Genomic DNA, 24,545 nt, shown 5'->3' with positions numbered 1-24,545 from the left:
TGCAAGGGTTAATTTGACCAAAGGTTTTTTTGTGTGTTGGCTTCTGTTTTCACTGTGTGTCCTATCCACTGTCCACCATCATTGGACCTGACACAGTTTTTGTTGCCACAGAGGCTTGGGCTCAGCACCCTCCTTTCTCTGTTCTCCCTTCTCCTCCCTTGCCTTTTCCCTCTTTCACTGTCTTCACTGTACTGCTCAACTGGCTGGCGTGGCGTGCCTGTACGCTGACAGTAAATGCTGAAAATTGAGTGCAACTTGTCGTAACTTTATTTTCAAATATATGCGGAAAGGACTAACCAGACAATGCACAACACACTCACATCCTTGCACTCGTACTCCGCATAGCCGCACTCAATGAGAAATGTGTGGCGGCGCGCATTTAACATGCGAAATTCAGGCGACAAGGGTGACCGAACCGAACTTAACTTAAAAATGCCTTAAAAACACGACCTCATTTGCATTTTGTAGGAAAATTATTGACAAACTATCAAAAATTACGTGCCTAAGGAAATTAAAAGTTCGTTTTATAAATATTTGAAGATGGTACGGACACATATAAAAGTGTTGCTTACAAAGTGTTTCTGGGCTTAACTGCAGATTAATTGAGAGAAAACCACAAACTTATAAGGGTATACTACTTTCAAATGGCTATGATCAACATAATTAAAGGTTTTTGTTTGAAAGTGCTAATTCAAACATAAATCTTTAATTATGCCTTCATTGTGTACATCATTTTTGAAACCGTTTGTCGCCTGTGGCGCATTCATATGTGTGTGCCAAGTGTTTTGCAACAAAGTTTTTGCGTGCTTTTGTCTGCTGACTACCGACTGGCACCTCCTGATACTCCGTCCTGCCATCCTGAACCTCTCCGGGATCCCCTTCCTTTTCGCAGCGAGTCCTGGGCCACGGGCCATCACTTTGGCTCCGGTGTGCGAGTCCGGGTGTACGGATACGGCTATGGTTTCTGCCCGGCCTCCATTTCCATCTCCTTCTTCACACAGAAAGAAATATTTATGTGATATCATCATCAAATTGAGGACTTTAAAATTCATTTTAATTATACATGTCGAAAAGGTCAAAACGTTATGATTTTGATAATATAATTTCAAAATAACAAGATTAGTATTAATTGATCTTAGATCTTGATCTTCCATCCACGAAAAATAAGTGTAAACAAGTGTATGCAACGTATTTTTTTCCTGTGCAGTTTCCTTTAAGGTTCTCCGTTCTCGGTCTCGTCTGCATAAGCTATGTGGTTGTCTCCTTTCAGGCTCAGGACCTTCCTCTGTCTCGCTTTCTGCGGTAAATTTAACGAATATGCAGGTCCTGGACAACTCCTCTTGTTCATTTCGGGTCATAAGTTGGCTATGAAATTGTTTAACCCTTTAAAAAACCTACATTGTTTATATTAATATTTTTATTATCAGTCTAATGCACCTAAATAAATATGTATCTATGTAAATTAACAAATATATTTTGGTAAATTTGAAGCATTGGTATTTAATATAAGATAAACTTTTCCAAAATCATAAATATCCAATTCTGTTTTTGTAAGGTTTAAAAAAGTATTCTCTAAAATTCTCAAGTCATTTTTTTGGCACCACAAAAAATACAATACCTTGATGGAAAAGGGTTAAACTTAAGGCTTGTGGGCAGGAAAAGCAACTTTGACTTCTGTGCTTTAACTTGGCCACACTTTACCGACTGCCACGCCCCGAATACCCACTGTTACCCCGCCCCTTCCCCAGCTCCCGGCCACGCCCACACACTCGACAAATCAATTGGCAATCAATGGACGCTGTCCGATGGTTGTGGTAGTCAATAAATTGCAAGAATTTCTGCATCTTTTCTTTTTACCGTAACGCGTTAAGTGGCCATAAACGGAGCAAGAAGAAGACGAAAAAGAAGCAGTAGTACCAGATTTACCGTTACTTTTACCATTATGCACCTGAAGAAAATGGGCAATTTAAGTTTATTCGGGTTTCCTCCATTCTTTTGCTTTTATTTTGCTACAAAAATGTTCTAGTGCAATTAAAGCGCATCTATTACTCGTCCTTTTCATGCCCCAACAATACTTTTTACACCTGTGTGTTTGTGTCAAATCGAGCATTAAATGGTTTTCCTTACGCTTTTCTGGGCAGATTTCCTTACTTTGGCCCGGCTGCAAAGACTGATGATATTTTGCCCCACTCGCAAACAATGTTGGAAGTGTCGGAAGCAGTGCTCTAAAACCATCCCAAAGGCAGGAGGAAAAAATGCGCATCCAGTGAAGGTAGAAAGGACTTCTTTGAGTTTGCATTTCTTTGCCCGGGCAACCAATTTGAATATTATGCCAGCAAGGAACAAAAAAACCCCGTAAAAAGGAAGGGGGGAAAAGGCTGGAAGAAAATGATTTTAAACGAGATCGGATGCTCTAACAAAGGGTTTCTGGATTTTTTTTTAATTTCAATATTATTACAAACGTATTCTAATCGTTTCATTGTTGTACACAAAAATTAAATACTAGATAATTAGAATTATTTATAAGAACTTATTTATCAAAAGACAGTTACTAACGAAGTCCTGTCATGATAAAATATTATGTTGAAAGTGGTGTTCAGTTCAGTTCATAATTGTCAAGAGAATGTATTTACAATGTATTGATTTAATTTTTATATTTTCCTGCGGAGACCCCAAAGGTATGTCATCTTAAAAATACTCCTTGTACTATTTTTAAAGCTAAATTATCTTGAAAGTTGATTTTTCAAAGCGGCTTTGGGCCAAGAATGCAGACCACTTGTAGAGGAATTTGGGGCAACATTTTACCGAAATGTCTTGAAACATTTATATGGCCGATAATACCCTTTCACACACACTCGCACACACTCGCCCCTTCACCCACACAAACACACACGCATTGTGTGTGCGGACAGCCGACAGCTCAATTCTCAGCTGGAAAATGCAGAAGGGCAAAATGGGGGCCAAACAAACCACCTCCACATCTCTTTTGAAACCCAATGCGCCTTTGGCCTTTGATAGTTCAAAACTGAGTGGAGAAAAAATTGAGCCAAAAATTGTAATAGAAATTTTTGTGCTTACACACACATTGGCAAATATCGACAAGTGATGGAAGTTTTCCCTTCGGAAACCCTGCGGCCTACATCAAGTTTTCTACCGATTGCCCAATTTAAAATTGCCATTGTCGATAGCACAATTCCAGTAAATTGAAAAGGGATAATTCTTTATGCCTACTACCTGGAAATTAAGAGCATTCAATGATGCGCTTTTGTAGTTTGTTTTGTGATAAATGCGATGCAAATTAAAGTATGACATTACATTTGTTAACACGACTACTAATCATGCAGTTCACTAAGCGCACAAATGCACAAACATATTAGTCGGCACTGAAAATACAATGGTATATGATGTAAGTACACTTTGTAAAAATTAAAAGAAAAAAATTTCGGGGATTAACAAAAGTATTGTTATAAATATAGTTTTCCTCCTAATTCTGAAATTAAGGAAGAAACTCGAGAGGAAAAATATTTATTTTAATACTTATTGGTTAATTCTATTATTGAAAGATATTTTCTCTCTACAAAAATTACATTTATAGTTTGGCTAGTTGGATTTGAACACGGGCCCTCCTAGTAGCCTAGGTATATGTTTATGTATATGTATATGTTTACCTGGTGGACTTTTAAGTTCCGAATTGGAAACTGTTTAATGACAGTTTCGTATTCGCAACTGAAGGAAACCCAGAGTTACAAGGAAACACTTATCACCCACTCAAAGCTCAAAGACCGTGTGTTTTTATTTTAGCTGGCGGAGTACAGTGCTGTAGGGCAGAATGCCGCCACACAAAGGACATGTGTCCCGCAAATCTAATTAAAAAATTAATGTAATGCAAACAAAACAGCTGCGTTTGGGTGACAACTGTTGCAGCGAGTGTTGCCCCATCACTTTGGCTGCAAGAATAACAGACAGCGACATGGACACACTGGCGTGACACCGAAACACGTTTGCACTAATGGCAATACAATTAATTTGCATTAATAATTGAGTCAACGCTTCAAATTAAAATGTATTTCCATTTGAGGCGTATGGCCGACGGCCCTGAGTTATTTTGAATTTCTGTGTGCAAATATTTAACTCAATTATTAGCCCAGTGAGCACTGATATCTCCGATTTAATTGTTTACGCAGTGCACACATATTTACACACTGGCTGTTGTGCTGTTGAGCCATAAATTCGAAAATCAACTCGTTCTCACATCGTCGGCCAGGGTCATAAATACATATAAGTATTTTTTAAACTAATTACCAGAGCCAGAAAATGTTTGTGCAATGGCGCCGCCTGCAAGTCTGAACATGTCTGGCTTCCTTTGGCTTTTTTACTGCAAATTATTATTATTAAAGTTTACATTTGATTTGCTAGTGCATCCTGTTGCGGCCATATACCTCAAATTAATTTTAATTTGCCGTAAATCATTTGACGCATTCGCAGAGCCATGTAATTTATGCAGCATTTAATTGCAAAACTTTCACCGCAAACTAAGCGTAAGGTAAACAAATCATCGAATTTATATTTTCCATGTCCGTGATCAGGAATGTTTTCTGTTGCGTGTTGGCAATTAGTGCATAGCACTATCTATCTACATATGTGGACTTTAAAGGACAAATTTGATGGGTGAATTCTGAAATGTGATTTTTTGTTTGGGACACGACAAATATTTGATTTGCACCTAACGAATAGGAGTGTGAACATCTTAACATCTTAGACTGACTACAAATGTTCATGGCATTGTTCACACTGTATTAAATCATAAGTTCTTTCTCTAATAACTTTCAAAATGGTTCTTGGTATAACATTAGGACTTTAAAGATATCCTGAAACCCAAAAACCAATTAAAGTGGTCAAAGTCTATTCATAAATAGTGAACAATAGCCAGACATTGGCTTTGCTGGAAAATTGGGAGTGTATTTAGCCATTGTTTTAGTAAATCCGATCGAATCCTTTGTTCCCATTGGCCAACTCGATTAAATCTTTTCTTAAGAACACGAACTATGGAAGTAATATGCCAGCACATTGATTGTGGATTAAAATGTACGTATGAGCGTATATTTGGGATAAGTAGACCGGCATTCCTAATGAATAATTGAAGATGCCTGCCGCCGGAGGACCTTTTGAACATCGAAATGCCGAAATGCCAAGAAGATGGCAGTTATGGAAACCACACATTCGTCAAATCCGAATTCCGAATCGCAGCAAAAACGTAAGGATATGTGTTTGGCATTTGGCGAGTAGCTGTTCTGAAGGACTCCCCAGGCACAATGGTACTTACATTTGCCACTTGATTTGCGAGCATGTCTTTGATGTCGAATGCCGGTGCATTTTAAGGCAGGACTCGGAAAATCCTTTTGGCTTTTAATTGAATTAATTTCGCATCAGCCATTGGGGATTTAATATGAGCACCTGCAAAAAAATCGGGAGATTTCTGATGATAAATATCACTTATAAGTTATAAGTTGGGTGAAGTCCGAAAACCCATGCCCACAAAAGTATGCAATAAAATATGTAGTACATGAAATATATTATTTCAAAACCTTTTTTTTTTTTTTGTGAAATAACGAAATGGTGACAAAGATAGGTTCACTGTTACCTAACTGGGCAACTTAAACAAATCAGAAATAATAAACAGAAAAATTAGTTATGTCAGCAGCACATAATAAATATAAATTATAGAAAAATTATATAAATTGAGCCTAAGGATATGCGAGAAATTTGAGATAAAAACTTTAGATCTTTACATAATATTACTTGGTCATCCGTTTTTCTCCGTGTATCCCTGGGAACATTCCTATTCGTCAGCTCCAAGGGCTAAATATTTTAGCAAGCCCATGATGGCAGGTGTCTGCAATTACCTCAAATTCAATTAAGTAATTATGAGGTCAGCGCAGGCTGGCCCATGACAATTTAATGACCGCCCCCCGGTGGGCACTATAAAAGGTGAGAGTGCAGTGGATTCGGTGATTAAACCTCGGCCACATCGCCATGCTGTTCCGCAAACGAAAGCCCAAAGGTGACGACGAGGTGGTCACCTTCGACGAACTCACCCGCTTTCCGATGACCTTCTACAAGACCATCGGCGAGGATCTGTACTCGGACCGGGATCCCAATGTGATTAGGCGCTACTTGCTGCGGTTTTATCTGGTGCTCGGGTTCCTCAACTTCAATGCCTATGTGGTGGGCGAGATCGCGTACTTCATAGTGCACATCATGTCGACCACAACGCTCTTGGAGGCCACTGCGGTGGCACCTTGCATTGGCTTTAGTTTCATGGCCGACTTCAAGCAGTTTGGATTGACGGTGAATCGAAGGCGTTTGGTGAAACTACTGGATGACCTCAAGGAGATATACCCCGTGGACTTGGAGTCGCAGCGAAAATATCACGTATCCTACTACCGGAAACACATGAGCCGGGTAATGAACCTCTTCACCATCCTCTGCATGACCTACACGTCGTCGTTCAGCTTTTATCCGGCCATCAAGTCGACCATTAAGTACTACCTAATGGGTTCGGAGATTTTCGAACGAAACTACGGCTTTCACATACTATTTCCCTACGATGCCGAAACGGATCTGACGGTCTATTGGTTTTCCTACTGGGGATTGGCCCATTGTGCCTATGTGGCCGGCGTTTCCTACGTTTGCGTGGATCTCCTGCTGATCACGACCATTACCCAGCTGACCATGCACTTCAACTACATAGCCGATGACTTGGAGGCCTACGATGGCGGTGAGCACACGGATGAGGAGAATATCAAGTATCTGCACGACCTGGTCGTCTATCATTCCAGAGCTTTGGAGTAGGTTCGAGGGAATCCCTTGAGAAAAGGGATCTACAAGACTTTTAGACTCTTCAAAAAGTGATTCCAAATATCCAAAGATTTCCGTGGCCTAACAATCCTTTTTTGCAGCCTCAGCGAGGAGGTAAACAGCATATTTAGCTTCCTGATCCTCTGGAACTTCATTGCCGCCTCTTTGGTGATTTGCTTCGCTGGATTTCAGATCACTGCCTCCAATGTGGAGGATATTGTGCTGTACTTTATCTTTTTTTCGGCCTCGCTGGTTCAAGTCTTTGTGGTCTGCTATTACGGCGACGAAATGATTTCCTCGGTGAGTTTCCTTCAATATATTATTTCGATTTTGGTTATATATTTATATACATTTTAGAGCTCCCGCATTGGACACTCCGCCTTCAACCAGAACTGGTTGCCCTGCAGCACCACATATAAACGCATCCTGAAATTTATTATCATGCGCAGTCAGAAACCCGCCTCCATAAGACCGCCCACCTTTCCACCAATATCTTTCAACACCTTCATGAAGGTAATCAGCATGTCATATCAGTTTTTTGCCCTCCTTCGCACAACTTACTACGGTTAAAGTAACCCTCCTTTAAAGGTAGAAAATTAAAGAATACAAAAATGCAAACTATAGAAAATTGTACCTAAAACTGATAAGTAGGCATACTATATTAAATAATCTCTTCAGGTGTTTGATTGAATATTTATAGAGATTATTTTGACACACTTGATCATTTATAATTGGTCAATTAAGATAAATGGCTAAGAAAACGTTGAAATACAGAATGCATATGTAGTTCAAGCTTATTTCATTTGTTTTCTTAATTTCGTTTGTATTTGAGCAAATGAAGACGGCATTTAAAATGTATTTTATGATTATGAGCTGACGAAGTGGTTTAAATATAATACTTTTAAATCCGAGATTGTGGAAATCTCGAGCCCACATTTTCGCCCACATTTGCATATTAAAGAGCTGCATCGGAGCTTAATTTGCATGAGCATGTGGTACTGCACCTGACGCAGCTGTCATTTTGTTGCTGTAATTTTTAATTGCATATCAGCAATTTATAAATATTTACATCCCGGCTGAACCCGCACGCACACCACGGCCTATCTCTCTGGCCAAATAAATCAATAAATGTCGAAAGCAATCAAAGCCCATAAAATGTGTGATTGCCGCACCGTTCTGGCACTTTAAAGTGGAAAGTGTGATATTGATGACCATTTGATAGTAACCCAAAGCCGTTTATTTATACATATTTGATAGCCTGTGACAGGTCATGCCAATGAGGATATCAGTCGGGTTCTTGGATGGATATACACCTTCAAGGGTTATCAAATCACCACAGATTATGATTTGGTCCTAAAATTAAAATTAAGTTAATTTAATACCCTAATTAAAATAATTTGTTTACAAGTCGCATTTTCATCCGAAAACCGCCATTTAACTTTATTATGCCTATATTTTGCAATGGCTTTTTCTGCAATGGCATTGTTTTCATTTTGGTTGGCCACCGTTTGTTTGTTTATTGTTTGTAATGAGCTCTGGCGAATGGAGCTGCCCGGGAGCTCTGTATTGATTGGAAGAATCGGATGCCTCCCTATTTACTCATTTTGGCCGGAACGAAACTGAACAGAAGCGACAACAACACACCGATTTCATGTCCTTGACAGCTCCACGTGCTTATAAAAACAGATACGTGTTCATATGTTTGCACGAATGGCACAAATACATATAGCAGTTGGAGTTTTTCTTTGTCATCACCATCTTGTTGGTTTTCAATTAAGCAGCAAATATGCAGAAAGAAAAATATTTTTCGAAGGCATTTCAATTGCAGATCACCTGGGGGCGCCAATTGTTGAATGCGTTGAAATTGATGAATTTATGTAAGTCACCAAATTACTTTAAAAGTGCAATAAATTCTTTTTCTTTTTGTGGGGAAATGCTAGTGAGTTATAAGATGAACCGAAATATGGTCCTGACATTCAATTAAGTATGTTTCGGTCATCCTGCCATTTTATTTTAAACTTGGCACCTGAATCCCGTATTTCCCAGCCACTTTTAGGATTGTCAGCTAGTTAATGCTGTTTTTGTGGCCTGTTGTGGGTTGTTCGGTGGCTGCAACTTTGCTGCATGACAGCCACAAAAGACTCACATCCCCCATCCGAACACATGGCGAACTTCTCCCAAATGTGCCACTAATTTGTGGGCATGTGGAAATGTTTCCTTTGCCTTGGCTTTTTATGGGCGTCTTCCTTCCAAAGGAGAGGATAAAAAGGGATATATGGAAAGCCGTGTTAGCTGTAGGTAAGCACGTGCCTGTTGCCAGTTATTAACAATCCGGTTGTCCTGCCACAATGTTGCCTCACAGAAATGCGGTACAGTTGCGTTTGCCTTTTTTTTTTAGCTTCTTGCTGTCAAGAACTGACCTGCACATGCTTGTCGGACCGGAATACAACCCTGCACATGCTCACCTGATCTAAACTAATTGACAGTTATGTGGAAGTTGTTATGGCAAATTCAACCAAAATGCAACAAAAAATCTCAAAGTATTTGCAACTTAAGCATGACTGAACTTTAATAGCATTTTCACGCTCAACATCAAAATAATGAAGCTATTATTAGTATCTCAGTGAATGACGGCAATTAAAATCTAAGCTCCAATTAGAATTTATTGAGCCATAATTAAACTGAAGTGATACCAATTGTTTTCATCAGCTTAATACCTAAAATAAACTTATTTTACCTCGATTTTCACATTCTCCCCATTTGGGACAATTTGATATAGTGACTCTCCCTTTTCCCCACCCATTTTTCAACCGCAGCCAACATACTCGCACACATACAAACCGGTATTACATTTTGCGCATTTGAACAGCCGAAAATGCCGTGGAAAGTGGGTGAAAGTAATATGCATAATGTAAGTAGTTACACAGGTAAGTAGGTAACTATATGTGGGCGGCGGTGGGACTGTTGCTGCTGGTGGTTCGGTTGTATAAGTACCTTTAATAACTTTACTTACACGATGCTCGTTTATTGAAATTCCCCACCCGAGGGTGGCACGCGCCGTCGTCGTTCTTGACTTGACTTTGCCTCGCCTCATCTTGAATGGATTTTGTTTAGTGCGGTTCGATCCAGAGATGATTGCGTGATTACACAGTGAATGCTGAAATGTATAATGAAAGTTATTCGTATTGTGATAATACAGTCACTAATTTATATAATACTTCTCTATATTCCCTTAGATAAGTCGTATTGTTTGAAATGGTCCTACGTTGGGCGCCAATTAAACAGTAGCTTGCACTTTTCCACAGTTTTATTTCATAAGCGTGTCACGTTGCCATCTTTGGCAAGGCGACGTGCCTCGTGTCCGCGCTCGGTGAGTGCCTGTTGGGTATTTGCACATTTTAACGGATTTAATATGAAAATTAACAGCAGCACACACATGCAATCGCACCACCATCCTCACTCACGCATTACTTAATTGTGCATGGGTGTGGGAGTTTGAGTAATTTGCGCTCATAATAATGAATCCTTTTGCCTGTTGACGCAAGTCGCAGGCGAAATAAGGATACAAGGCCAGATGGGGGAAGAAACAGGCAGTAACAGCTGCAGCTTAGTTGAAAAAGTTCTTAAAATAGCAATAGCAAGCTAACCTCGCCCCACACCCTAATACACATGTGCCACCCCTTCTTTATCTGCACACACAAGTTAAACAATTATTCAAGACGTGACTTTTTGGCATTTAAATATTTATGCGCACACGTTTTAGCAACATTCGCCAAACAACAAGAAGCAGAAGTAGCAGTAATGGCAACACAGCACAAGAATGTCAAGTATAACTTTAGCTTCCCCAGCTTCTTCACACTCCTTTTGTGGCTTACTCAAATTATAAATTTCGCCTTAGCTGTCTAATTTGAAGGTGGGAAGAGGCATAAAGGTTCGCTTTTTATAGCCGATATCGGAAAGAAGTGGAATGCTGTATAAATGTTCAATATCATCACACACACAGTTAATGATTTCCTCTATACCTTCAGGTTAATGAAAAGTCTTCATTTCCTACCATTCTTCACTAAGAAAACTTCTATTGAGATTAGAACTTGGATCTCATGACGGGCCTAGCTTATCTGTCTCTCTCACTCTTTCTTCTCTGTCTCACTTCCACACTTCCCCTTGCTTTCCGCATGTTGAACTATGTAAATTGCTGCACTTCATTTGCCTGTCAACTGCTGCAATTTGCATCTCCCCCGCTCCTCGAGTTCCTACTGAAGATTTGCCATTTGCAGTTTTTGGTTCCCATGCAGTCAAGTACAACGAACGTCGCCGTCGTCGCCTCAGCAACATAATTTAAGCATTTTCCGAAACGAAAACAAAGATTTTTATCAAGTCTTCCGGAAAAGGGTGGTGGGTGAATAGTGGGTGTGTGGCCGCACGCAGTCACAGATTTATGCGTTCAGTTAGCTAAAATCAAGGGAAAACAATAGGAGGAAACAGTGGCGGCAGACAGAGAAAAAAGCAAAGGTCTTAAGAAAAATACACTGGCTCTGTGCAGGAATTTAGTAGCTAAACTGTGACAGATCCATCTTATGTGGTTTCCCGGGTTGTTAAACTGACTTTACAAATATTTTTGGACGGGTAAGGGGAGTTACAAGTTTAAAGTATCTAACAAATTTCCTAGAAAATCGGTTACAAAAATCTAAGATAATTTGCATTAGGTAACATTAAAACCTTTAAAAAATATTGTAATACTTCAAACTCACTGTTTTTTTTTATTACACTATTTCCGAATATTTAAGAGCCCAACTTTGATTTCATTTAACCAAAATATAATTGTGTATAATGATTGAGTCCTCCTCGAATATTTGAAGCCCTGTAATTCAGCGAATTAGGGTTATTTGAAAAGCTCTTATCTGAATGAATGGTATGTACATACATATTTTATTTGCCCAGTGGTCATCAAGGGGTTAATCATCAGCACAGATCCGCTGGGATTTTGGCGTTGCTCTGTTGGTCCTCTGTTTATATTTTTCTGCGTTTTGGGCCAACAACAGCAGTTCATTGCACTGGGGAATGTGGAAGTGGCAGTGGAAGTGGAAGTGGGACAGGACTGTTTACCTGGACACAAAGCCCCCGATGCGGTCACTTTTTGTGGGCGGCGGTGGAAGGCATTCACGCGAAACGCGCGTTAAATGCTTTCTGGTTTCCCGCTTTTCCCGCCTCCCCTCACTTTTCCCGAACCCCCCCCCTCCATGCTGGCCAATTAATGTGAAAGTAAAAGCGAGACACGCTTATACATGCAAATCCCGATGGCCGCTAATGGCGTCCAATGTGCTGGGCATCTTGGCCCATATAAGCGCAAAAAACTGACACGACATGTCCTTTTTACTTGTCGAACATGAGCAAAATATGCATAACGCAAACAACAACAACCATCAAACAGCAACACTACCAACGAAACCAACAACAACAGGTGGCAAAATACAAAACGCACAGTGTCCTGAAGTATTGCCAAAAATGGGGATTAGAGTTTAGAGTTATTAATCAATTTTCAGGCATGCTTCGGATTTCACTTACTATTGTAAATACAATACAACTAATCTTTTTAGTTTTTAGGTCCTCGCAAATCGATCCGGTTATTTAGAAAACAATCAAATCCTTAAATGTTCTTCTTATGGTCTCATACATATATGAATTCAAAGGCTCAATGAACCATCTAATGATTTACCTACCATATTTTACTATTAATACAAGATGGTATTACAAGAGAGATGATTTGTGTTTATTTACAAAAAAAATAAGCTCTACGAATACGATTTTTATTTACTAGTGTGATATTTTGTTTATTAATTTCCTGACCCCTTTCACCACTGTATTGGGTTTACATCCGGGTCAGGTAATTCCACCATCCACCAAGCCACAACAAAATATGAAAAAAAACTATCGGCAACAACAACAGGGCGAAATGGAACAACTCGAACTGCTCCCAAATGTGCTGCGTGTGCATGCATATTATGTACGCCACAACACACACACACACACACACAAAGGGGATGGGGTGCTATAGGATATAGCCGCTGTTCCTGTCCAGACAGAAAGGCTCTATAACCCTGCTCAACCCCCTCCCCCTTCCCCTCCCCCTCGTTGGCGAGTTCTGCATAATTAAATGGCACTGGGCAAGCGGATAAGCGTTGAAAAAGGTAGCAAAAACAAGGGGCAAAGCGCGGGGCGGGGGGGTTAAAAATCACAGGATATAGGGGGCCGTAAGCATTATAGCCACAAAATGGGGCAAACAAGAGGAAGGGGAAGGGGAGGGGGACGGGAAAGAGGAAGAGAGCACGGAATATAGGTAATTTGGTTTATTATTAATGAATATGCACGTCGAACGGCGAGCGCCGAGCGCCTAAAAACATGCAACACAGCACAAAATGACACACTGTGTGTCACCGTGACACGCCCCCTCACCTGACCCGCCCCCTCAGCAATCCGTTGTTGAACATTCGCCATATGCAAATCTGAACAATATGCATAAATAATCGCCATAGCCGAGCGGCAAAGCATCTTTGTCAGCCATCACATCACCATTTTGTTGCACATTTTTGTTGGTAATGCGCTTACAATCACAAAGAAAAAAACATTACGAGCGAGTGTTATAACATAATATGGAAAGCAATTAAAATCGGAATTGTGTGTTGAATTAAAGATGGTAAAGCGGATGCCAGGGTCTTTGGATCTAAGCTCCTTTTGGGAGATAATTCACGAGGCGACCGACTTCCGAATTATCCGCAATTATTGCCATGCATTTGAGTTATGTGCGAGATAATCTGTCGTTGCCTCAGTCGCAATAATGATACGAAATGAATTAAATAGTCAACATATTATGAAATCGATCAACAGCTTATTACCAGGTGGTGATGGACTATGCCTAATTGAAATATTCATGACTCACGATGAGCTAAATCAATCGTTAAAAAGAAAATGTTTATGGCTTTCTTGGCTTTTTAAGATTCATTCAATCGTCCTTAAAAATTTAACAATAACTTTTATAAAGATTTAGTTAATGGTCCATCAAAATAATGTTTGCGCTTTTGTTTATATAATAAATAAATAAATAATATAATAAATAAATATTTATTAAATTATCAGCTCAAGTGTTGTTTTCAAAAACCCCAAATTAATAGACTGTCTTGACTAAACACAGATTTGTTCAAAGGTCGTTCAAATAATAATATTGCATTTTTCTGTTTATAAAAAGTATTATGAAAGATCATTCATGCTAATTTACCAATTATATTGGCATCTGCTCAACATTTTTTGTTTGATATTACTAATTAATAAAGGAAAACCATTCGGCCGATATATATTTCATAGCTATTTCATATGCAGCTCCGCTCTGCCATAGGAACATGGACAAACTTTGGCTCGCTTGTTTGCTTCGCACTCCGATGGGCAAGTTGACATATCTCTCGTGAACCGAGAGTCCCATCGCACTGCAGTCTGGTAATTTATTTTAATTGATTTTCACATCATTTATCAGCAATGCGAGCCGGCAACGGCAACAGCAACAGCAACAGCAACAAACAACATGCAACAAACAACGACAAGGGGCAATAATAACAAGAGGCGTCGAACACAGTGCACTCATCCAATTTGAAAATTTTTAATGCGAATCGTTCTTAATCAATTTGTACAATTTTAAATGCCCACTGATGTGCATAAATGCAACATTTAATTTATGCAAACAGCAACAGCAGCAACAACATTTGCCAGCGATTTATGAAAAAAAAACAAAAAAAAAGATTCAATTTATACATCTGGCAGAAAAAAGTGAGACCGAAAAGTGACAAGAAAATGTTCATAAAATGAAATTACGGTCCCACCTGTCGTATGCGTGATATTTATGCGATGTCGCCGTGCAAAGTATAAATATGTGTCTATATTTATATGAATACCTGAGAGCCTATGACCACCCAAAAGCCAATGTAATTACCAGCTAGTTTGACCAATGTCCAAAACAAATTGAAGCCAACTAAAGTCTAAAAACTAAACATTATACAAAACAACATATTCAAAAATGAAAATGATCAAAGCGCAATAGAAATTTAAACTGAATTCAAACCCAAATCCGACCCTAATCCAAACTCCCCAAAACCAAACAACTGGAACCCTTATTAGATGCAAGCGGACAGCAAATGTTGCTCTTTTGGCAAAGGGAAATGAAAATTTACAATTCGAAATGCAAAATGCATTTATGGCCATTCGATAATCGACAGTGGGTGTTTTTAACTGTCTACTTTGCACTGGGGACTAAGTGATGGAGCGGTGGTCAACGATAGTGCAGGGAATTTGAGTTTTCACCCATGATATCCGATTCGGTGGCCCTTATTAATAGTCAGCGATGGGTAATTGTCAGCGAAACTCTGCGATAATTCACAAACGATTGATGGAAGGCCAGCGATTGTGTGTCAAAATCGATAAGCATTATCTACATATTTTAAGTTGAAAAAAAAAGTAATGTTTAAACTTAAGTGAGTTATTTTTTTGGTAAGCATTAAGTAATAAATAATATGCCTTTAATAAGGCATCTCACTGTTAGCCGATTTATAGTTAAAGGATAGCGATAGCGACATCTTAAAAAAAGTTATTTTTTTAAGAACTTGTATACCAGTTTTAGATAATTTTATAATGTAGAGTGGTTTTCGATAGAAGTTATAGAAATAGCAGCTACAAATCACTTACATCTAGTTCCATCCCCAAACTATTCAGTTATCATCCTGCTTCCTGCAGTTATTTTCATTAGCTGGAAAAGTCCCCCGTAGGAGGATTTCCACTTATTTGTCCTGTACATTCTCTTCTCCATTGGTGGTTACTAACCAAGTTCTGTGTTTCTGAACCGGAGCCCTTGGTTTGCCGACTTTGGTTAAAAACCGCGCGGCAACCGAAAAATTTGTTTGCAGTTTTGACTTGGCGCCGTGGAAATGGAAAAGCATTTGACCACGTCGGAAAACGTGAAAGGAGCTAACAAGGATAACCCAGGGGAGGGGAGATCAAGGGGCTGGGGGCTGAGGGGTTGCCCTGTGACATACGTAAAGTTAGCTGCAGTTGCCCTGCATCCAAATGAAGAGTTTTATTTATGCGGCGGGCATTTTCCACTTCTTTTTCCCTATTTTTTTTCCCCCTCCAACAGCAATATTTCTGTGTGTGTCGGTTGGAGTCATGTCGCGTCATATAATTTAAGTAAAAATTTATGTCCTCACAGGCAGGACAGCCAGAACAGGCAGAACAACCAGAACAGACAGGCTTTAAGGACACACACGGAGTGACTTTATCAGGGTGTCCCCGTTTTTTGGCTTATATAATAGTGATGCACTCAGTGCGGCAGCGGCAGCAAAGCCCCCTTTGAATTCTATTGGCAGAAGGTGCCTGAATATTTCCCTGCATCCCTTTTGGTTTCCCTTTTGAAGTTCTCGCTTGGCGACCCATTTTGCAGCTTCATGAATTGCCAGGCGGCCCACACACACACACACACACTCTCACACACACTCACACACACACGCCCCATTCAGCTCAACAACTCCTTCCTCACGTGAAGAAGTGGGAGAAGGACTACACCTCCCCACCTGTCCCTCCAACTGTCGCTTCCTTTAAACATTTTCGGTCGCACATTGTAGCTGCCTAATGAACACATGAATAAAATATGCGATTTGCTTAACTTTTGCACGACTCCTGCCCAAAGAGGGGAGCACCCCAATCCCCAATCCCATCGGCCCCCAATTCCAATCCCTTTCCCTACACGAAACCCAAGCCTGAACCCGCATAAGCAGTCGGAAAAACACTGACCTACAAAGTGTGTTGTCTTATTTATTTGCATTTCAAAATGTGGGGTATTCAATATTTTCCCATATCTTTGAAAACGTTTATAATCCCTGAAATATAATAGCTACCTATATTTGTAATTCCCAGTTTTTATTTCCTTGAAACCAAAAGTGTAAATAGGAATCAGCTTTTGACAAACTCTCTTATAAATATTCCAAAACTTGTTTAAGTCATTTCAAAAACTCATAACTAATTTGAATATCTCCCAAAAATAAACTCCATAATCCTTTCCAAAAAAAAATTTACATTGCTTAGTTTTATTACAGGATTTTAAAATAGTAAATATAAAAAAAATTGTTAATTTGATATTAAGCTTTTAATGGCTTTGGTAAGTTGAGACTATATAACTATCTAAATTTGAAAGTTATTAAAAACCTAAATAAAGCATTTTTATTCCAATGATTACAATTTTTCGCAGTGCATCAGCAACAGTCTCATCAAGCAAAGTTTTTCGAGATTTCCGAGTTGGCGCAGGTGAGGGCTGAACTCCTGCAGAAAGGGGAATCCCACACACACATCGCCCCCAGGGGCGTACCAATGGGGGGAGGGGGGATTCAGAGGAGGGGTTTTCGAAAGGGGCAGACACAGATGGCTTGCTGGTTTATCTTGGGCGAGCAGACGGCAGCTTCCGTCACTGGGATGCATCCAAAAATCGTTGAAAGTCACTCAACAGTTTAACAGGGATAGTGTGAAGAGGGCTGTGTTGGTGGGGAAGGGGGGTGGAAGTGATGTAAGGGGTTAACTGGGTGGGGGTGATTGTGGGTGGTGGTTGGAAAAAGTGTAGCATGCAGATGCCGTTGTAAAGTGGGCGTGCGACGGATAGATGGTAAGATGGATAGACAGATGGATTGTTCGCTGCATAGATGGCAACTGGAATACGGGATATGGATATACGAGTATGTGTGCAGACTAGTCTCCATTTTCTCCGCCTTTTCCTCCTGTTTTTTTCCCCCACCCAACATAATGTTTGACGAATGGCAATCGACTGCTTATCGAATGCCAAACAGAAACTCAATTGAGTGTGGCACCGAAATGTCAATCGAATGTTTACGGAATCCCCATAGCCGTTTATTCTCACTTTCATGGCAAGCCAATTGAATCGAGTCAATCGAATGGTCAGAGGTTCCCTAGGAAACCTTTTAAGGATTAATTAGTACCTTCTTTATTGATTATCCTAGATTTTATTTTAATACTCAAATAAATCAAAATATTATTGTTGTGCAACACTAAAATAATCAAGTCCTATCATGTACAAACTAAGAAGGAAATGGAAGTCTTCAAAATTTGATCATGAGACAGACACACATTTCTTAGCCCTTAGCAAATTGAACAGTTCGATCGCCGGATGGGACTCCAATAATTGGAATCCCAATTTCGTCTTCTGCCCTCATCATTTTCGCCGCTATTCAATACTAATTCACCACCCCCAGTGTTGTTAAATGCCCAACTGTTTCTTTGGTTATGGCGCCCAACAAGTCGCGTCCAATTGAATTCGATGCGAGTGCAGGCAATGAAGCAAGTGCCACACAAATAGCCGAAAAAAACAAAGAAAACGGAAGGAGGATGCAGCAATGGAGCAATCGAGGATGAGAAAGGAGATGCAGAATGGGGAGGAAGAGCCACAGCAGTTGCAAAAAGTCTGGCGCCAAGCATTTGACGGCTGCTGGAAAGCGATTCAATGGGCACGTTTATGCTGAAAATGGATTTCCCATAGAATTAATATCACACCAAAAGAAAAGCGCGCAAAACAAAAAAAAAAGGAAAGCGTTGAACGAGCTAAAGATGGAGGCTAAGAAAAGGGGAAAACCGTGGGAAAACGAGGAGCGGAAAAGAGAAGCCCAGCAGTCTACTTTTTCATGCAATTGAATTGCCAAGTGAAAATCTGAGAACATGCAGAAGCTCCGAAAAGTGCGGAGGAAATTGCACTGTAAAATATTGTTCTTTGAAAAATAAAGAAAACATTAAAATAATATTTGACAAGATCGATTCCTGAAGTTGGTTATCTTCAGAAGTTAGCTTTTGTTTTCTCAAAATCAATAATAATTTTTAAAGTTTTCAAGATCTTCCTTGCTATTGTGCTATAATTCCCAACTGGCTATAGTCAGATGGTAAGTGGCTCTTTCCTAGAACGTTGGTAAAAACTAGACCGCAATTTAAATTTTTAAGTATTGTTTGAAATTATATCAAAGTGTAAACAATTATTTTCCCCAGTGGTCAAAAGTTCGGGTGAAAATCTGAGAAATCGGGGTGTGAATGGGGGGATACAAGTAGAAGGAAACGACGACAGCGCGCGGATGACAAGAGGACAAGGCCGAGACAAGCCAAAAACCAAAGCCAAACCCGAGCCATGGCCTTAGCCAAGCGAAAAAAGGTTAAGTGGAAAGCTGAGCCAAGGCTAAGTCCCTCCCCCGGAAAAATGGGTGACTTGGCTGACGGGGGGGAGTGGGGGGGATCAGCCAGCCAGAGATTGACGCAGAATATATTTTGGGATTTGCCACATGGCGCAAAGGACTCCTTCAATTACAACTATTTGAAATGGGATACTGAGCGGAGAGTTCTGCGTTCCCCGTTCCCCTTTTCCTCTTGTGAATAAAAATTGGAACACCACCTCCCCTGGCTAACCCCATACTTTCTAACTGGCCCCCAGTTCGTATGAGTGATTTATTTTATGGGCTCTTTTATTCGTTCCAATCTTTTTTTTATACCCCTCAAGTGGGTATGATAATTTAGCCAGCCTTTTCGGGGACTCTAAAGGAAATCAATTCCTTTCTTTGGCAAATGTATATCCTCGATTGTCAATCAAAAAAGGGTATGAGTTTTATAGATTTGTGATCCTTTTCATTGATAATTTAGCTTGTTTGTTGAATTTTTGACATTTTTATGATGGAATTTTGAAGTAGTACAACTATGGAAGATTGTAGTTTAATTTGTAAATAATCTGTGTGTTTAATATCAGTAAAGTATATTCTTTAGGTTTAATTCTTTAAAAAAATACATTGAAAATTAATGTTCTTTTTTAGTCCATCCGGGGTAATCGATCCTTCGAGTCCCGATCCTTTGCCGCCTTTATGGCCTGCTTTTTGTTTCTGTTTATGGGCAGTCATCAAATTGCAGACCAGGCGTGACAACACGCAAACTCGTTGACGAACTCTTCGGAACTCGAGTTGCAGCAGCTGGGGAAATAGGCAAATCGCCGTGGTAGTGGGCAAGTGACCGCCGATGCACTTGCTCTAATTGTGGCCACTGCCACGCCCACCGCCGAAAATGGGCGGCCCATCGGGAGCCTAATGACCGCCATTAAGTTTGTAATAAGCATTATATGCGGGACAAATCAGGGGCGATTGGCCGATGTGCCACGCCCCCGAGTCGTTGCAATCCTTGGCTTCAATTTGCAAGTGGATATAAACAAAGAAAAGGAAGGCTAAAAATAGGCAATCGCCTTAATTAAATGCCTTTGGCGTTAATTGGCAATTAAGTTAAAAGGATATTGCAAAAGTTTTATTTATTTAAGTAATTTGTAGTATAGTCTTTGGAAAGGAGTGAAATTAAAGGGTTCCACCTTAGTTAGTTATTCATGTATTATTTAAACTTAAGTTTAATAATAACTCCTACAAAATATATATACTTTTATGGCTTCTTTTTCTGCCATTTTGAATTTTTTTACGAATTTAGTATCCCAGAACCTTTCAAGGGAAAAAGCTAGCACTCGAATAACCCTTCTGATTACGTTTTCAGATTTTTAATTGGGTCCATGGGACATTTCCGGTCTGATGGCCCGATTTGGCCAGAGTGACAACCTTCGCTTCGTTTCGGAAAATGGAAAACTGTCGCTGTGTCATATCTCGAGAGGAAAGTGGAAAACCTGTGGAACGCTGAACGGGGGAAAAGCATTGAAAATTGTTTGCAAATAAAATGCAAGTGAAATCTAGCGCATTCATTTGCAACAAAGGCAAGGCAAACAAATGCTAAACTATCGCACTTCACTGCCATTTTCACTTGAGAGGAAGCAACAAAAATAAAAAAAAAACAGCAGGGGAAGTGGCGAGCTGAAAGGAGCTTTCCTTGCCGTTGTCCTTTATGGAGCAGTAGGATATCCTTGCAGGAGTGCCCCAGTGTCGGGGGCAAACATCGAAATGGCGAGTGCAAAAAAAAATAAAATAAATTGTTCAATTTAACAAACAAGTGAACACACAGCAACTGGCAGGTGAGTGGCAAAGGTGGGCGGTGAGTTTATGAGGGGAAATGGAGCCAGAAGCTCTTTTTTTAGTGCACGGCAAACGAATGACTTTCGATTGCATAACTCAGGTAGCCTCCCCGCATTTCCTCCAGTGACTCACTGCCAATAATACACGGACCATTTTGGTCAAAACGATATTTAATAAAAAAGGAGGCAAATGTCATTGCTTTTTCTGTTCAAATAACAAAATAATGTGATTAACAAGAGTGATTTATATATATATATTTTACATTATTTATTCATCTAAAGATGTGCAAATCGAGCTGTATTTTTATCGGTGTACGCCACCCACAGTTGACCATTTCCATTCAGCTTGGATAATTGCATCGATAGGGAAGTCTCAATATTATTTCAATTTAGCAGAAATTGCACTCCATTCAAGGCTCTTGATCTGATGAATTGTGTTATAGATTGCAATCGAAACAAACTCAATCGCAGGTGCAGTGCAGTACTTGAGTTGATTTCGCAATTTCTTAGCCTGCTCTTTATAGTCATAAATAGATTAATGCTGTCTGATGTGTATGGATGGAAGTGTCTGTGTTTAATTTGCTAAAATTAATTAACAATGATTGGATTAGGCTCATTTTAAAAATAGCCTAAAGGGTTAATCAAATTAAAAGTATGCACTCAATGCTGATGGTTGGATTGTTGACTATCCAGGGTGCCTGGGCCACCCACCACCTCCCAAATCAACTCAAAACTAACCACCCAAAACCGCACAAAATCTCGACATTCGCCAGATGACTTGAGGTTGCCATGACGTGACAGACCCGTGGAAACCGAGGAGTCTGGCATTAATATATGCACCAGCAACGTGTCATAAACTGGTCACCCTCTCCCCCTCCCCCCTCCAATCCAATCTCCTCCGGATTTTCCTGCCTTTCCCGTGCCCTTTTTTCCACCATTCCTGTTCTGACATCAATTTCACTTTTATGGTTTTGCGCCCTGGCCAAGTAACTTTGTGTGCGGTTTGCCAGGACTGCGTGCTAATTTTGAATACTTTGTGGTGAATGTTGCGGTAGGGTTTTCCGGGGGTGTAAGGATGGGCATCTGAGGCATCCAAGGGATGCGGCATGTGAGCGCTGCTGTCAAAAGTTCGGGAAACACGCGTCGACTCCAAACCGGTAAAAAAGAGGCCCTTAATGCGGTCATTGAGGCTTTGGATATACCCTTTAGCAAAAGATTAACTGGCGTTCAGTTCATTTGAATGAACATAAAATATCTGAGGGGACAACACACATTTCCAAGGTCGAAAAGCAGCCTCTTGATACTTAAAAAAAAAAATTCTTGTAGAGAATAAATAAGAAAGCGAAAAAAAGGGAAATATTTATTTTGCTTTGAAAGTCAGCAAGGCAAACGGATGAAGGGTATTATTTATTCAACCAAAATAACAAATATATATATTTTTTTCAATAAAGATTTGTGCTAAAGAACCCTTAGGCTAAGTGCAACCTTCTAGCGAACCTTCCCTTTGTAAGGGTATTTCTAAAAAGTGAGAAATAGCACAGCAGGCGGAGATATGATATACAATGTGTAGGCAGTGAAATCCATAGATAGCGGCCTTTTGGTTTTAAATAGGGCGGGAAGAGAATGGCGACGACTCATTAGCCAAGTCGTAAGCCGCTTATCAGTTTTCACTTTTCACTTTTGTCCATGCAAATCCGGCAGGAACTTGAATGGTCACGAAACTGCCGCTTTTCCTGCTTTTCCCGCCTATCTATCATCTCGAGGCACTCGTAGCATTTTCCGGCCCTGTCTCCCAGGTTTTTAATTCATTTCCCTCGATTGCATTGCTGCCGTATTTTGTTGCACACTTTTGTGCGTCCTTCTGGCTACCGCCCGCATTGTCCTTTGATATCCCTTTCCCCCCCGCCTTCTCCCTGCCTCCACAAAGACAATGTCCTGGCCAGCAGATGGTTTGGTATGCATCTAAGGCAAACATTTGCACTACTATATATACACAGTCCGACCAACCGAAATTCCCTCGGCCAGTCAATCCAATCTTTAACTGCCATTGCTTAAATGATTTGGGCGTTGAGCAGAAGATGGCAGAGGAGATACAATTGTCCGAGCAAACCCAAACAGCTGCTGCCAATCTTGGTGGGACGTACTTCCTTTTTTGTTAAAAGGCATGACGATTTAGGGATTGGTTTTGTACAACATGATTAATTAAACATAAGCCAAGTCAAAAGCTCATTCAACTGAAGTTTAATTAATTACTTTATAACGTATCCATACAAATCAAAATTTATTGCATTTCATCTCAACCTTTAAATCAAATTTAAATTTTAAGCTGTCGTAACGGTATCATTAAAATTCATTACTTTACCAAATTCTATCCGATTCCCAAGTGGCATACCTCTAAAGACTTGTGATTCGATTCTCTAAAAATCTGCATTCAAAATTTTTAATTTGACGATGATCAAATTTTTGACCCATTTTCATGTTAGTTATTTCCAATTTTTTGATGTCTTGTAAAACAGTGACTCAAAACTGGACTTCCACAGTCCATAACTTTACCAAATTCAAACCGATTCCAAAGTGGCATACCTCTAAAGACTTGTGGATTGATCCTCTAAAAATCTTCGTTCAAATTTTTCAATTTGACGATGATCAAATTTTTGACCCATTTTCATGTTAGTTATTTCCAATTTTCCGATGTCTTGTAAAACAGTGACTCAAAACTGGACTTCCACAGTCCATAACTTTACCAAATTCAAACCGATTCCAAAGTGGCATACCTCTAAAGACTTGTGGATTGATCCTCTAAAAATCTTCGTTCAAATTTTTCAATTTGACGATGATCAAATTTTTGACCCATTTTCATGTTAGTTATTTCCAATTTTCCGATGTCTTGTAAAACAGTGACTCAAAACTGGACTTCCACAGTCCATAACTTTACCAAATTCAATCCGATTCCAAAGTGGCATACCTCTAAAGACTTGTGATTCGATTCTCTAAAAATCTGCATTCAAAATTTTTAATTTGACGATGATCAAATTTTTGACCCATTTTCATGTTAGTTATTTCCAATTTTCCGATGTCTTGTAAAACAGTGACTCAAAACTGGACTTCACAGTCCATAACTTTACCAAATTCAATCCGATTCCAAAGTGGCATACCTCTAAAGACTTGTGGATTGATCCTCTAAAAATCTGCATTCAAATTTTTCAATTTGAACATGATCAAATTTTTGACCCATTTTCATGTTAGTTATTTCCAATTTTCCGATGTCTTGTAAAACAGTGACTCAAAACTGGACTTCCACAGTCCATAACTTTACCAAATTCAATCCGATTCCAAAGTGGCATACTTCTAAAGACTTGTGATTCGATCCTCTAAAAATCTGCATTCAAATTTTTCAATTTGACGATGACCAAATTTTTGACCCATTTTCATGTTAGTTATTTCCAATTTTCCGATGTCTTGTAAAACAGTGACTCAAAACTGGACTTCCACAGTCCATAACTTTACCAAATTCAATCCGATTCCAAAGTGGCATACCTCTAAAGACTTGTGATTCGATCTTCTAAAAATCTGCATTCAAATTTTTCAATTTGACGATTATCAAATTGTTGACCCATTT

General features: G+C 39.7%; 1 protein-coding gene across 1 annotated transcript; it reads left to right on the top strand.

The window, feature by feature from the left end:
• Nucleotides 1-6,033: 6,033 nt before the first annotated feature.
• On the top strand, nucleotides 6,034-7,428 carry LOC108046899 (putative odorant receptor 92a). The gene is made up of 3 exons (XM_017126864.1): nucleotides 6,034-6,848; nucleotides 6,960-7,158; nucleotides 7,216-7,428. Exons 1-3 carry the CDS (start codon nucleotides 6,034-6,036, stop codon nucleotides 7,426-7,428), a joined length of 1,227 nt encoding a protein of 408 aa, XP_016982353.1.
• Nucleotides 7,429-24,545: the final 17,117 nt, after the last annotated feature.

This window comes from Drosophila rhopaloa, unplaced genomic scaffold (genome assembly GCF_018152115.1).
Source record: "Drosophila rhopaloa isolate 14029-0021.01 unplaced genomic scaffold, ASM1815211v1 contig_3, whole genome shotgun sequence".
In the NCBI taxonomy this organism is placed as follows: domain Eukaryota; kingdom Metazoa; phylum Arthropoda; class Insecta; order Diptera; family Drosophilidae; genus Drosophila; species Drosophila rhopaloa.
This window is presented reverse-complemented; position numbering and strand designations above follow the sequence as displayed.

Bases quoted from the DNA above. Each gene is read 5' to 3' on its own strand.
- LOC108046899 (XM_017126864.1), top strand. From the start codon at position 6,034: ATGCTGTTCCGCAAACGAAAGCCCAAAGGTGACGACGAGGTGGTCACC. The intron at 6,849-6,959 runs GTAGGTTCGAGG...CCTTTTTTGCAG, and splicing joins TATCATTCCAGAGCTTTGGA to CCTCAGCGAGGAGGTAAACA. The intron at 7,159-7,215 runs GTGAGTTTCCTT...TATACATTTTAG, and splicing joins GCGACGAAATGATTTCCTCG to AGCTCCCGCATTGGACACTC.